General features: G+C 39.3%; 1 protein-coding gene across 3 annotated transcripts in view; it reads right to left on the bottom strand.

Annotated features, from left to right (window-relative positions):
* PARN (poly(A)-specific ribonuclease) overlaps positions 1-14,532 on the bottom strand; it is a 182,568-nt gene that overhangs the window by 48,142 nt on the left and 119,894 nt on the right. For all 3 annotated transcript variants that reach the window (XR_012896124.2, XM_006134132.5, XM_025190140.3), the window contains exon 22: positions 308-497. Coding sequence is in view for 2 of the 3 variants with exons in the window: in XM_006134132.5 (XP_006134194.2) it covers positions 308-497 (190 nt within the window). In the remaining variant the exon portion in view is untranslated. The remainder of the gene's footprint in view (positions 1-307; positions 498-14,532) is intronic.

The raw sequence follows: 14,532 nt of genomic DNA, 5'->3' as shown, positions 1-14,532 counted from the left end.
ATCCCTACTTACAAACGGGGTGAAGCAACCCCGCACTAGCTGCTTCCCCCCAGCAGACCAGGGAGACACGAAGCTAGCGACCCCCCCGCCCCCCCCCTCCCGCCCCTCAGCAGACCAGGGAAACACGGAGCGGCTTTTGGGAGAATAAAACTGAGCTCTGGAGAAATGTTTGGCTCGAGTTTCCCCTACAATATGTACCAGTTCCGACTTACATACAAATTCAACTTAAGAACAAACCTACAGTCCCTATATCTTGTACGTAACCCGGGGCCTGCCTGTATTACTACTACTTATGAAAAGTTCTCACCTGTTAGCACAGTAATACCGACTGTGGGGAACGTATGATGTGTATTGCGTTTTTAATCGCTTTCTCTCCATCTCCTTCCAACTATCTTCTGTCCACTTCCTTTTTGCCTGATTCTCTTCATGCTTTTTCTCAACATATTCTGCATAGGTCTGGATCCTATAACTTTCAGCATACCTGCTGGTGTTTACAGCTATGGGGAAGAAAAGTGTTGGATATTATATACAGAACAGCCTTAAATATAGCCTCCCCTCCCCTGAAATAACTTTAAGAAGATGGAATGAACAGCTTGATCCACGAATGTATATAATTCAAAGATCAACTGTTAGTGGTAAAATGCAATAAGCTCCTTCTAATTTTATGATAAACACTTCAGGAATGAGAATGCACAAGAAACATTACAAGAAATATTATGAAACTGTAAAGGAGAACTTCCAAGTAAGGATGCCCACAATTTGCTGTCATCTCTCTAGGACAGGGAAGATGCAATTTTAGTTTGGAAGAATGGAGATTTCCACCCTTATCCCCAGGAGATTGAAGTTCAAACACGACACTCAGGGACACAACAGCCTACAGTACAGTAGAAGAACTTGCTCCATTCACATCCAAAGTGTGTGGGTTTTTTTTTTTTTTTTTTTAATAGCTGGACCCTATGGCAACTGCCCTTTCCCCTCCTCCCGCCCCGCCTTCTGCCTCCCATCAGCAAGCCTGAACACCCATCCTCCTTTGATGAAGAAAACAAACTGTTTCGCGCCTTCTTAATTCACATTGTTGCACATGAGAGAAGCATCAGGGGGTAGTCTGAAAAAACTGAACACACAAAAACAGTCTGGTAGCACTTTATAGTCTAACAAAACATGTAGATGGTATCATGAGCTTTTGTGGGCACAGCCCACTTCTTCACATGACCAGAGTGTTGGATGTCTAGGACCAACGTAAATAGGTGAGACCGGGGTGCAGGTGGAAGAAGGGAAAATGGGCAGAGGGGGAGAAGAGAACAAGAAAAGGCAGTGGGTAAAAAATATATCAAGGAAAAGTACTATTTGCACTGCTTAAAAAAATAGGCCTCACAAAAGGCTTAATTGGGTTCAAGTTTTTGTTTTGTTTTTTTTTTAAATGAGAAACCACCAAATCTTCAGTCATTATCCTTTCCAGAGTGTTCATTGGCAAGAAAAAGTCTTCCTGGATTTTTTCCTTTAAGTCTCATTACTTAACCCAGCAGGTTTATTTTGCAAGTTTGCCAGGAAAAGTCTACATTTACAGAACTTTTGATGAAACCTTGTTTTGATTGCTGCACAATACAACTTTAGTTGGGTTGCATTTTTTAGTATGCAAAATATTCATTAAAGAGGCACACAGTCACTCCTACTATCATAGCCATCTACTGCTGGGACTCCATTTCACTGAAACATGACTATCGATTTATGATGGAAAGATTTCTCTCAACACATGCAGAATTAGGATCACTTAAAAAACTATCCACTTTCATTGGCTGCCTTCACTCAGCAACAATTTACCAACGTTCTTTTGAGTCCCAATAGTTTTATAGCTCTGTCTTTAATCTGTAAACCCAGTTCTGGCCTGGAGCCATCACAATAATGGATGAATCAGCAAAATGAATTGACTGTAAACTGGAAACAGCAGAGAACACCAGTTTAACTGTTTAAAAGAAAGTATGTAGGAAGATCAGTTATAGACTACTTAAAATGTAATGTAAGTTATTCACGCACTTTGTGTAACTCAAATTCAATGAAGTTTATCACTGTTTTCAATAAACATGCAGGAAGATTACTGCTAGTCCATGTATTGAAACTGGCATGCATGCCTTAATCTCACAGTTACATATAGGCTGGGAAGCAGTATCAATGATGTAAAAGAAAAATAAATTTCAACAACTGAAGTTTGTATCCAATAGATATATTTAAAGTGCTCTGTAATTAATGATCCTTGTGCCACAAGTGGCATATATTAGTGCTGTTGATAGAACATGAATCTTTTACTACATGCATCGATAGCCCAACTAAAGCATATACTTATGTTATAGACTTTACACAGTGAACAGTTGAGATTCATATATAGAAAGTTTTAAGAACTGAAACAGCTAAAACTTTCTTCTATGATTTTCAGAAATGTCTGTGGTAAAGAAACAATTTTTAACTCTATTTGCAGCTATATTAGTAACAAAGCTTTGAGAATAGTATTCTGCATGCCACAATAGCACCAACATGCTACACATACTGCTGTCTCATTTTGCAACTTCTGCCTAATGGCATGTGTTTCCAAAAAGCTCAATCTCCCTGTAACACAGTAAGCTCTTTAAAAAAAGTTTTGCACTATTTCATTAGCTGAAAATGCTATACTCTCCCTTTCTAGATCTGAGTTGGTGAGTCTGGTTTAAGGCTATCAAGAGCAAGCAGTTAAGTTATACACCAAATTAAATCCATTAAATGATTATTTTAAAAAATCTAATTGCAAACACAACACTATGTTCTGAAGAACATTTTTAAACCAAAGCATCGCCCCCAGTTACTAGGCAGATTATTAAATAGACTGACTGAGCCTGAGTGATCTAAAAGGAATGTGCACAAACACAAAGATTTTCTCTTATTAAGTCATTGCCGTAGTACAAAACTAAAATCATGCCAGACAGCCACTGAAAATAGTGAGAATATGAAATACGCAAAGTGGTCTCAGCGCTAAATATACAATTAAATTTGTAGATATAAAAACTACACATAGTTTATATTACACACACAGAACTAAATTAAAGATTAAGGTTAGAAAAAGCAAGCACTGAAAAATTGGGAAACTGTAGAATAAGGATTACCAGAGGAACCTTAATTTGGCATCTTTTATGTATGCATTATGATGCTGTCATTAATTACATGCTCCTCCCCCTCCCCCCCACAAAACCCTAGACTCATTTACTGCACAGAATGTACACCATTCAACTAATGAGCAACTATTCAATATTTTGTATTACCCTCACTGAGCAATATGTAGCTAGCTGTAGGAGTTATTTGCTGCACACTATTCAAATCTTGTTCTGAACAAAGAATTATTTCCCCCTGGGCTTTCTATTGCACTCATCACTATGGTATCCAAATAATTTACAAATAGATTATTTGCACAAAACCTCTGCAAGGTGAAAGATGCATTTTACAGATGGAGATTTGAGGCAGAAACACAGAGTGTGTGTAAGGTCAACAGAAACTACAAATGTAGTTCAGGGCACTCAGCAGCAGGATGCTAGCTCTTTCAATATGCTGCAAAGCAGACTAACTCTTGGCAGCATCCACAGTACCTCTCACCTGCATACATCCGTCTTCTTCCCCTCCTCCCTGCAGCTCACACCTGACTCTAGCTCTGAGTGCCCAGTATCTATCATCCACTTCCCCTGCACACCACTGGCCCTCACCATCTGGGCACAGCAACTATCCCTCCATCTTCGCTGCACTCTGGCTCTAACCCTCAATATCACAATGTTCTTATAAACAATACATATCCAAAAACTGCGGAATAGCTTTGAAAATCCAAAATTACTATTTTGTTGTCTGTAAACAATCACCTCTGTCTGAAATCAAGCATTTGTAGAGGAATTTTTAAGCTTTCATGACACACTTCAGGCCTACATGCACCTCACTAGCCTTTGATCCGAGATTTTTGGTAGCAGCATCCATTTGCCCTGTACCAAAGAGGATCACACAAGTGAACTGTACTCAATTTCTTCACCACCACAAAATCCCTCAACAGAAACATTAACAGAGAGAATGAAGGGTGGGCAGCAGAGCACACCTCAAACAACTCCAGTTACTGTACCAGTCAGTAACCCTCCTTCTAGTATCAGAGGGGTAGCTGTGTTAGTCTTCTGAATGGGTGCTTCACTTCGGGCATCTACTGAACAGTACCCTCTTTTGAAGGGAGGAGCTTTGGTGCAGAATCCACAACTCAAAACAAGACTACAGTCCAAAAGGAAGCATGTATGCCTGAAGTGGAGCACCCACAAGGGGAGACCGCTCAAATAACTTCTTTGTAATTGGAATAAACATGGCACAGTGCCTTGCGAGTTGCGCAAATTTCTTTGCAAGCAATTTTTTATTTCATAACAAGTTTTGATGTTTCCGAAGATTGATACTATAACTGCAGGTTCAACAAACTTTTAATTTAAATGTCATAATGAAAATTAAGCTAATATGCTATGCTTCCTATTCTGACCTTTATTAAGCATTAGAAATCAACTCTGAGCCTATAAAAGAATGGACCACCAAAATGTGTGGAAAAGGTATTATTGAAGGTATTATCTGAAGCCTTGTAAATATCCGTAATTGGAACCTGCTTAAGCAACACATCCAAAGGACAAAGAAAGCTTGTAGACTGGCTAACTTAGAAAAAGGCTGTATATTTGTAGATTCATGACAAAAAATAATGCACCCAGAAATTCACCTCTAAAATCTGTGTGGAGACGGTAGACCCTTTGGATGTATCAGCAATTGAAATGGACCCTCTGGAAAACTTCCTAAATGGCTTGCTTGAGAATGTCACCATTCTACAGATATCCAAGATACCAAAGTAATATCCTCCCTGGTCTTTGTGGAACATGTGCACACATGAGAGATGGATGAATTTGATGATATGAAATTCAGATGACTAATTAGGTAACAATTTAGGATGAGAGTATAACAAAGCCTTATTGAGAAAAAAAATGTAAAAGAGGATCCAGCCTTTAAAATCCCAATTTCCCCAAATCTTTGTTTTCAAGGTAGGCCATCTGATCTTATTGATGTGTTCCTAGATGTGCCCCCAACGTAACAAAGATGTACCCGTTGTAGTAATGACTGGAAATGATGGAAAAAGGGGAGACCTGCACAGACCTTTCAAAAGTTCTTCAACCAATTGACAGTCTCATACTTCATGAGAGAGAACTGATAGGGTAGGATAAGAAAAGAAAAAGTTCAAGAGAGATCTTGTAAGATACTTCAGTACTAAGTTTAGATCCCCCCATAGAGGGGGATCTAAGAAAAACGGTTTCTCACTCTTGATGAATCTTAGTATCATAAGATGGGTAAAGACTGAGAATCCCTCAAGTAAGGAACAGAGGCCATTATAGCCAGTAATTGAACTCCATCAGAACTCATAGATAATCCTGATTTTATTTTTTAATTCCCATAATGTTTGTTGAGGGTGTGAACTATTCTGAATCACCCCTGGATATAGCAAAGACATAATTTTGCATGGTGTAGTACAAAGGCATAAGCTGCCTTATGTCCCAGAAATTGAGAATAATTTCTTGTTGAATCCTGGAATTATTGGTCCACTAGAAGCCAAAACATTTCATGAGATGGGTGAATTGCAATGTGAAAATATATATCCTGCAGATCCACGGCCAAAAACCTGTGCCCAAAGGTGGAATTATAGCAGCTTTTACAACATTGTGCAGAAGTTTTAAATCTACAATTCTCCATCCTGTTTTCCTTTGGGACCAAAAAATCTTTGGGAAGTAAAATTGCTCCACCTGTGCTGAGTAGGAGCTGGTTCTATAGTTCCTCAGCTTAGAAGGGAGGGGATTTCCTGTCTCAACAAGTGTTCCTGTGATAGGCCTAGGAAGAGAGACGGGGAAATGGGATGGCAGGGGGCAGGTAAAATAAGTAGAGTAACCACAACTTATGAACTCTAATACTCATTAGTTGGATGTAATATGCTCGCATGCACATAGAAAGTGAGAGAGTTGGCCCCCAAAGAAAGGGAAATTTGTAAAATGGTGTAGCTGGGGATGAGAGGCAGGTCTGTGAATGGCCTCAACCAGACTGTCAAAATAGATGTTTTGACTACGTGGATATCTGAGCAGCTCAATCAGATATGGCATGTGGTCTCTTTCTTTGAAACCTTGATTTCTTTCTTAGAGGCTCAGTAAGTCTCTAAATATCAGAAAACTGAAGTGAGTAGGATCTCTATGGTATCTGGGATCAACTAAACTGGTTTATTTTCAGGGGTAGGCCCATTGCAAGGTGCCATGCTATAAAACCCGTAAGCTTTCCCAGGCAGCCATCTAGCTATACACTTCATTGTGAAGCTACGCAAACTTCTTAACCATCTTCAACCACCTCACAAAGATGGTCTGCACCTGGTTCTCCTCTTCCAAGGCAACTATCCAAAAATAGGTAAACTAAGTTATCTGTCTCCATGGACAACTAACATAAGCAAGTGAAAGTCGGACAGTCCCATCACTAACATAAAAGGTATCTTATGCATAAAGAAGTTACATGACTAATGATGTAGAGTACAGTAGATACGTCTCCTAATATCCTCATCTCAGTAAACCTAATAGCTCAGCTATTTCATCTGTACAGAAATCTTGAGTTTGAAAACCTAGTAAGATTGCTCTACACATATGCAAAGCCACAAACGAACAAGATCAAGAAAATTGCTTGAAAAAGCAATTTTCTACTTTACTCCCAAGCATCATGAGTTAACTACCTCTTCAACTACTAGGCACAAACTGTGCTTTACATTCACCAGCTGATAGCTGTTTTATTCTAGTTGCCAAGCAATATGTCATTCTACTAGGGTACTGTAATAAACAGTCTTCAAACACAGTATGGCTCAGAGTGCTGAGTAGTTGTTCCATCAAGTGGCTATTTAGAGGCTGCAACTTCATAGTATGTATATTAATAGAATGTTTCCTATAAAAATACAAATTTGTTTTTTACAAGACCCACAAACTGATATACTAGAATATGAGAAAATATTAGAAAGTCAGCTCACTGAATTATTGGTGCTTATTTTTTGGTCATTCTCTTTTTACGGTTAACAATTTAGAATCTATTTCTGAAGATTTAGCAATTTAGGCAGTGACTGTTTAACTTTCTGAAGTTCTTGGGTATTTTAAAGCTCTTGCCTCCCAGCTCACTCTCAATCTATCGGCAGGAAGTTAAGACATCCCCACATTCCTTTAAATACTTAAGGTAAATAAGAAAAACTTGATTTATATAAAAGAATACGGATACGAAATAGCATTCTGAAAGATCAAAAAGGTGCACAGTGGGTTATACAGAGGCATGTTATATCTAAGTGAAACTGGAAATAATTATGAGAAACATTTGTGTGTTCTTTTAATACAGATGTTTGGGATTTAAACCATCCAGTTCTTTGGCTAGGTCACTGATTTTTATGTCCTCTGAATTATCCAGATGTAGTGACTCTTCCAGACTGATAACTTAGAGGGATGGTGGGGAAGAAAGTACAACAGTAGAGAGTTTACATATTTTTTTATTGGAACTTTATCTACACGAACAAGACTGAAAGCCCAAAGTTATTTTTATTTGTTCTTCTCGCCCTATCAGAAACAGAAGTTTCCAGTAATTTAAAAAAAGATTACTTACTTTTGTAAATCTTTTTCTGAGATGCATTGCTCAGATCTATTCCATACCCACTCTCCTTCACCTCTATCGGAGTAGCCAGCAAGAAGGAACTTAGGGGCTGACAGGTCAGTAGGGTCACAGGACACCACACCAGCATCATTCCAGGGGGTTTCACGTCAGACCCAATGGGTAGCCATGAAGGCAAAAGCTTCTGATAATCACGCACTCAGCATGCATACACTTGAATGGAATATATATGAGCAAGCACTTGAAGAGCAAAAAGAAAGTCTGACAAAGGCAACCTGTCAGTCAAATGTTGTATTTCTGCTCTGAAGCATGATGATGTGGGGAGGAGGCAACCAAGATGTTTCAATGGACTAAGGTAAGAATTCAACATAGAAAAATTTTATTTGTCCTGAATCATCTTCTCTATATGGCTAATTCGTCTTTGCTGAATCCATTTTAAGGTAAATATTAAGTATAGAAAATTCAAGCCCAAACTGTTATAATTTGGCAAAGTTATTAGCACAGTCTTATAACTGGAAGCGCTAGACAACCTAGAATCAAAGAATCCTAGAACTGGAAGGGACCTCAAGAGGCCATCGAGTCCAATCCCCTTAACTGTAAGCGCTACTACTAGCTATGCCAATAAGCAATATCCTAAGTTTCACTTGGAAACAGAATGGAGTAGGTCTGCTGGCACAAGCATGAGCCTGCCCTCTCCAACACAAAACTAAAAACAGGTGGCAACACTATCTAGAGCGGGCAACTGAGCTGAAAACACAACTGGCTCTGGTTCAGATGGAGTTACAGCTAGAAATAAAGATGTACTTCAAAGCTTTAACTGCTAATAATGATTTAAGCAAATTACAATAACGTTTAGATATACCAACACTAAGATGTGACAGATTAATAAATTATCTGGTAAGCATCACCCTCAATGGGTAATGCTCACAGGTTCTGGCTAGCCGGTAAGTGTTGGAAAGTGGAGCAGCTCCCCACCCGCCTGCCAAGGGCAGGATCTGCTCCAGCCACAGGATGCCCATGTACTAGGGGCTGCTCCAGCTGGGCTGGAGCAGGCTTAAGCACAGATCCCGCTTTAATTGGTCAGTTCATTAAACATTAGGTCAACCTAATGTTTAACCAGTTAACTGATTAACTGGGATTTGACAACTCTAACCAACACAGTTTTCCTTTTTTTAATTCCCAGATAAGCAGTGACAAATATCCTTCTGTTAAGTCAACTGTCGGCACAAAGTATTCCCTCCACTCTCACAGAATTAATGTAACAGACTTTTCTTCTGCCTTAAAGCATCCGAGCCAAGTTTGAAATGTGAACATTAACTCAGAGAAAACCACACCTATCAACTCTACATCTTTCCATCTTCCCCTCTCACTGTTTCAAAAAAGGTCTTCAGATTTCTCTTTAGTTAAAAAGGCCATTGTCCAATTTCCTTAATTCAGAGATAAAACTAGCTCAAAATCAGAAACTTGGAGTAATCTTTGAACAAATAAGGGTACAAATTAAAAATAGGCCCAAACCTTAGTCTCTGTTAAAAATAACTCAGGAAAGAATGCTGGGTTGCTGAATCTAATAACTCAAAAACCAGAGACTACTACTTTAGTCTCAAGTGCTAAAAAGGTAAGCTATTGGTTGCTCCTGGCAAACATCTATTTTTTGACTAATGGCTCAAGTTCCCAGGTTTTTTTCTTCCTGTTCTTCAACCTTTCATCAGTGGCATTTCAGAATTACCAACAAAGTCTCTGCATCTCTCACAAGAGCACACTGAACCCCTTCTTTCATTGTGCTTCAGAAATATTTATACATTTTAACTTGTTTTCATTTTATAAATCTTTAACAGTAGTTTAACTGTATAGAGTACACTATACATGCTGAGTAGAAATTTATATTTGAGAGTGTGTGTGCATGTCTGTGCATCTAAGAACTCCTAAACTATAAGAGCTAGGACCACCAAACTTTGGTATGCGATGTTCCTCTTAACATAACTTCAACCAAGGTAAAGGTTTGGTTGTGCCAGGAAATCAGGATGTGCCCAGAATGAGATTGTGTCTCATAAGAGAGAGACAATCATCAGGCAGGTGAAAGGGGCTAGCAGGCCCCCCCATCATCAAAGACTGCCCCAGTACTGAGCCTCCCAATCCCCAGGTGTACTTTAGTGAGGACAGGGAGGGGCCTAACACTCCGCTTCCCCATAGGTATGGGAACATTGCTAGCTGTTCCCCTTCATCAGAGAACAAGCAGAAAGTGCACAGTTGGCTGCATTCCTTACTCTGGATGGGGAAAGCCGGAGGCAGATGAACGTGCCCAACTGGGGAACCTGCATCCCTGGCCTGGCTGTGTCCACGAGAGCTGTAGTAGCCATAGAGAAATGTTCTGAGCTGGCCCCAAGCTGCTGCAGTGAGAGAGGACCAGAGTAGTCCTTTCTCCCCATGCGGTCTGCATACTGAACCATCATTCTCAGCCCCACTCCACAGCAATGAATCAAATCAAGAAAAACAAAAATTGATTTAAGGACCCCAGCAATACCAGGTAAATCTTTAGTATTCAAATAACTGATTATTTGGTTGTCTGACAACTCTGAAAAAGGAAAGATTTTCTGATTGACTCAAAAAACAACGTGAAAAAATTGTAAACAAAATATTGTTTAGATTTCAAGCTGGTTTTTTAAACCAAATTTAAGAACATTTTAAAATATTCGAGTTGAGAAGTGGAAATATTTTATTTTGGATTTGTTAGATTTGTTTTTTCCTTTTTTTGAGGGGGGGGGGAGGAAAGAAGGGTTTCCAACAGATTGAATTTAGTGAATTCCATACAGCAAGTTTTAGTTGATCCAATTCTGTGTCAATTCTGAAAATCAGTTCAGTTAAAATATTCCGAGATCTATCACAGATATAACTTAGATAAATCACAGATAACTTAGTTATATCATAGATATAGCTTACTGCTCAGAAGATTTTATAATTTAAGTAGAGTAAATCATACCCATTGTATCAGGAATACTTCACAAAACGGAGAATTTCTGACCAATTTTTCTTCAACAGCATTCTCCCATAATTCTTAAACTCATGGGCTATTCCTCTCTTGTCAGCTGTTTCTGGAAGCAGTTCAAAGCTGCAGCATCGCCTGTGCTACCCACACCTTCTCCTGCTTGGGGTTGTCAGATGACTCATTCCAAGTTTGTGAAACAAACTCTTGGAAAATTATTAGTAACAACTTCATCATACAATTAACTATATATGATGTGCCACTGCCCACACAATGATCCAAATAAAATTATGATCCTTGGCTTTAAAGCCATCCAGCATGGACAGAACTATGGGAGATGCTGCTAGCCTAAAGAAATGACTGAACATGAAATTCTCTGTGCTGCAGTCCAGCCCAGCACCATGCAGCTCACACATGCAGGAAGTAGTGACCAGTGACTGGAAGGGATTGACAACTGAACATACAAAAATAGGAAACACAACCTTGCCATTAGAGCAACTTAAGTTAAGGGGAGGTTATAGGTGGACTGCCACCTGAAACACCTTCTAGTCATAGGAGGCCTCTGTGGAGACAAGTGTGACCTTATAGCATTTGATAGAAATAATATGGGAAGACACAGTTAAGTGGTTGCTTTATAGGTCTCTGCAGTGCACGTGCACACTGTTATGGCCCATGAATCTTGTAGAATGTGCCTTGATTCTTTCCAGGCATGCCAGATGTCATTATGCCTCAACAATGCACAATCTGATCCACCTTCTCACTAGTCTGGCCAATCTCATTGCTCTGAAAAATCTGTATTCAAAATAACTGTTTTCAAAAAGCATGTCCACACTACAGGGAAGCCTCAAAATTAGTCTGAGGCAGGCTCCCTTAATGTGGAAGGCAACTTGACTTAGAGCCACAGGAAGCACTGGGGAATAATTACTCTGGGGAGTAGTTATTTCAGAATAGCAGTAGTGGAGTGTCCACACTACTGCTATTTCAAAATAAGCATTATTCCTCATGAAAAGCAGTAGTAATTTCAAAATAACCAGCCTCTCATTTTGAAGTAATGGATTTGGTAGTGTGGACTCTCCACTTGTTATTTTGAAATAAGAGGAGTTACTTCAAAATAATTCCCTAGTGTAGACCAGGGTTAAGAGACAGTAGGGTAGTAATGCATAAAACAGGTGCTGAGGCCAACTATGCAGCAGAGTATCTGTCCCCATGAACTTGAGGTCTGCTTCGAAGGTTAAGAATTTTGTCCTTTTTGTGTTCTAGCAATTAGCAAACAGTTTGACTGAGAGACACCAAAAAGTTACAATATCAAAGTGAAGACTTGCTGGCTATAGCCCCCAGCTTAAACTCCTCCAGCACATCACTGAATCTACAACCTATCCTGGAAAACAATCCTTCACTCTCAAAGGCCTGGGGAGACAGGCCAATCCTTGCCTACAGACAACCCCCTAAGCTGAAGTAAATCCATTCCAGAAGCCACATATCACACCTCAGATACACTGAGGAACCTACACCTGCAAAAAACCCTATTGACAACTCTCTCCACACATCTATACAAGCAACACCATCACAGGACCTAACAACATAAGCCACAACATCACGGACTCATATTATATTATAGGATGTGCAGTTGTATATGCCATCAAGTGCCAACAATGCCCCTTTGCAATGCATATTGACCAAACCGGACAGTCTCTACGACAAAGGATAAATGGATACAATCAGACATTAGAAATGATAGCACATAAAGGACGGGAACATTTTCACCTGCCTGGGCACTCAATCATGGATTTAAAAGTAGCAATTCTTCTACAAAGAAATTTCACCAGCCAATTACAGAGAAAGTGCAGAATTGGTATTCATCTCCAAATCTGACAATGTTTTCCTGGGCTTTAACAAAGATATTAACTGGATGTCACATTATAAAGCGAGTCTTCCCTGCATTTAACACCTGATTTTTCATCAAAAGCTAAGTATGGGACACTTCGAGCACACTTCAGTAGCCTCATTAACACCAGTCCTACAATTAACAGGTTTCTCCCCCTTCCCACCACTTCTTTTTCTGTTCTAAAATACGGGTTTATTTTTTTCCAGCTGATCTGATTAAGTGGGTTTTGCTCATGAAAGCTCATGATACTACATATATTTGTGTTAGTCTCTAAGGCACCACAGGACTACTTGTTCTTTTTAGAGAACAGATTTATTGGTCTACTTCTTTAAAACTCTGTTAATTTTTCTTAGTTTAAAATCAAACACAGGATCAAGAATTACTTGAATTCAATTAATAAATCAATAAAAGATCCAACAATTCCAGGACTGTCAAATAGAAATACCAACAAAAAAAATTGGCTCATGGCAGCTTCTCTTAGAAAGGTAAAACAGGAAACCTTTGAACCAATAATCTATTAGGGGAAGTTTAAAAACTTCATAAAAACGACGAAAGAGATGGGCTCACTTTCCCAGACAGGGTGAGGAAATGTGCTATTCTGAAGATCCTCAAAGCAGATCTGATACTTTGGTCAAGAGGAGCCAGCTGAAGTTGTTCAGGCCGTTATAATGATGCCTCCTGGGAGGCTTCTTTTGGAATTCTACCAGGCAAGTCCCACTTGGAGGAGGCCCCAAGACCAGGACATGCTGGAGAGATTATCTCTCATGGATGGCCTGGGAATGCTAAGGAGTTCCCCAGGAGCTGAAACTTGTTGGAGGAAAGGGAGGACTGATCCTCCCTACCACCCGTGCTGCCATCATGATCTTTGCTAGAAAAAGTGGCATAAAAGAAAAAAAGATAATTTTTCATTTACAAGTATATTTGTGAAGTCTCAATTTACTGGCCATAAGGTTAGGCAATATCTTTTTTTGTATTGTACCATGATTTATTAGGTAATTTCATGGCTGACACAAATACTGAGCAGCATTAGTTACATCTAGCCAAATATCTACATTTATGCACAGTCAGCATTTCTTTAAAACTATGAAGCCTTCTTTTCAAAGGCTGGGTGCATTCTTGGTTTCATTCAGTATGGGTTTGTGATTTTTCTCAAACAAAAAAATCATGTTCAGATAAGTCACTTGCTGATACAGTATGCCTTACCTAATGTTCACATTTATAGCTTTTAAGACTCAAGATCTAACTTGAAAACTAGTATTTTTATAATAAGGAAAATATAGGTCAAATATTAGCACTGAATCAGCCTGATGAATGCAAATATGTATACCAATAAAGGTGAGAAAAAGACACTATGTACCCTTCACATTGTACACACTTTCACATACTGAATATAAATATTTTGATATTCCTAAGAAACTTCTGAAAAAATTTCCTCTTGGCAATGAAAGCAGATGAATGATAGTACAAGCCATTAAATATTTCATACTGTGCATCTGATATGTAGAGTTTATTCCAAAATGGTTTCAATTCTTAAAAGATCCAGGTTTCTTAATTATTGAAAGGAATTCAACACATTTGACCTTTCACACTGTTTAAATACTTCAGGGATTGAAACAGAAGCTGAGAAATAAATGAATCTATTCCAAAAACAGCCACAAATCGGCCAGTTATAACATGTAAGATTGCCATTAAGATTACAGGCAGTCTCCGGGTTACGTACAAGATAGGGACTGTAGGTTTGTTCTTAAGTTGAATTTGTATGTAAGTCGGAACTGGTTCATATTGTAGGGGAGACTCTAGCCAAACATTTCTCCAGAGCTCAGTTTTATTCTCCCACACCTCACTTCCCTCAGTCCTTTATTCTCAAGCTGAGGTGTCTGCTGAGAAAAGCCGCTCCGCGTCTCCCTGGTCTGCTTGGGGGGGGCGCTAGCTTCGTGTCTCCCTGGTCTGCTGGGGGGAAGCAGCTAGTGCGGGGTTG

This window comes from Pelodiscus sinensis, chromosome 15 (assembly GCF_052426305.1).
Source record: "Pelodiscus sinensis isolate ZL-2025 chromosome 15, ASM5242630v1, whole genome shotgun sequence".
NCBI classification, from domain to species: domain Eukaryota; kingdom Metazoa; phylum Chordata; order Testudines; family Trionychidae; genus Pelodiscus; species Pelodiscus sinensis.
Note: the sequence above shows the minus strand (reverse complement) of the source record. Positions and strands in the feature narration are given on the sequence as shown.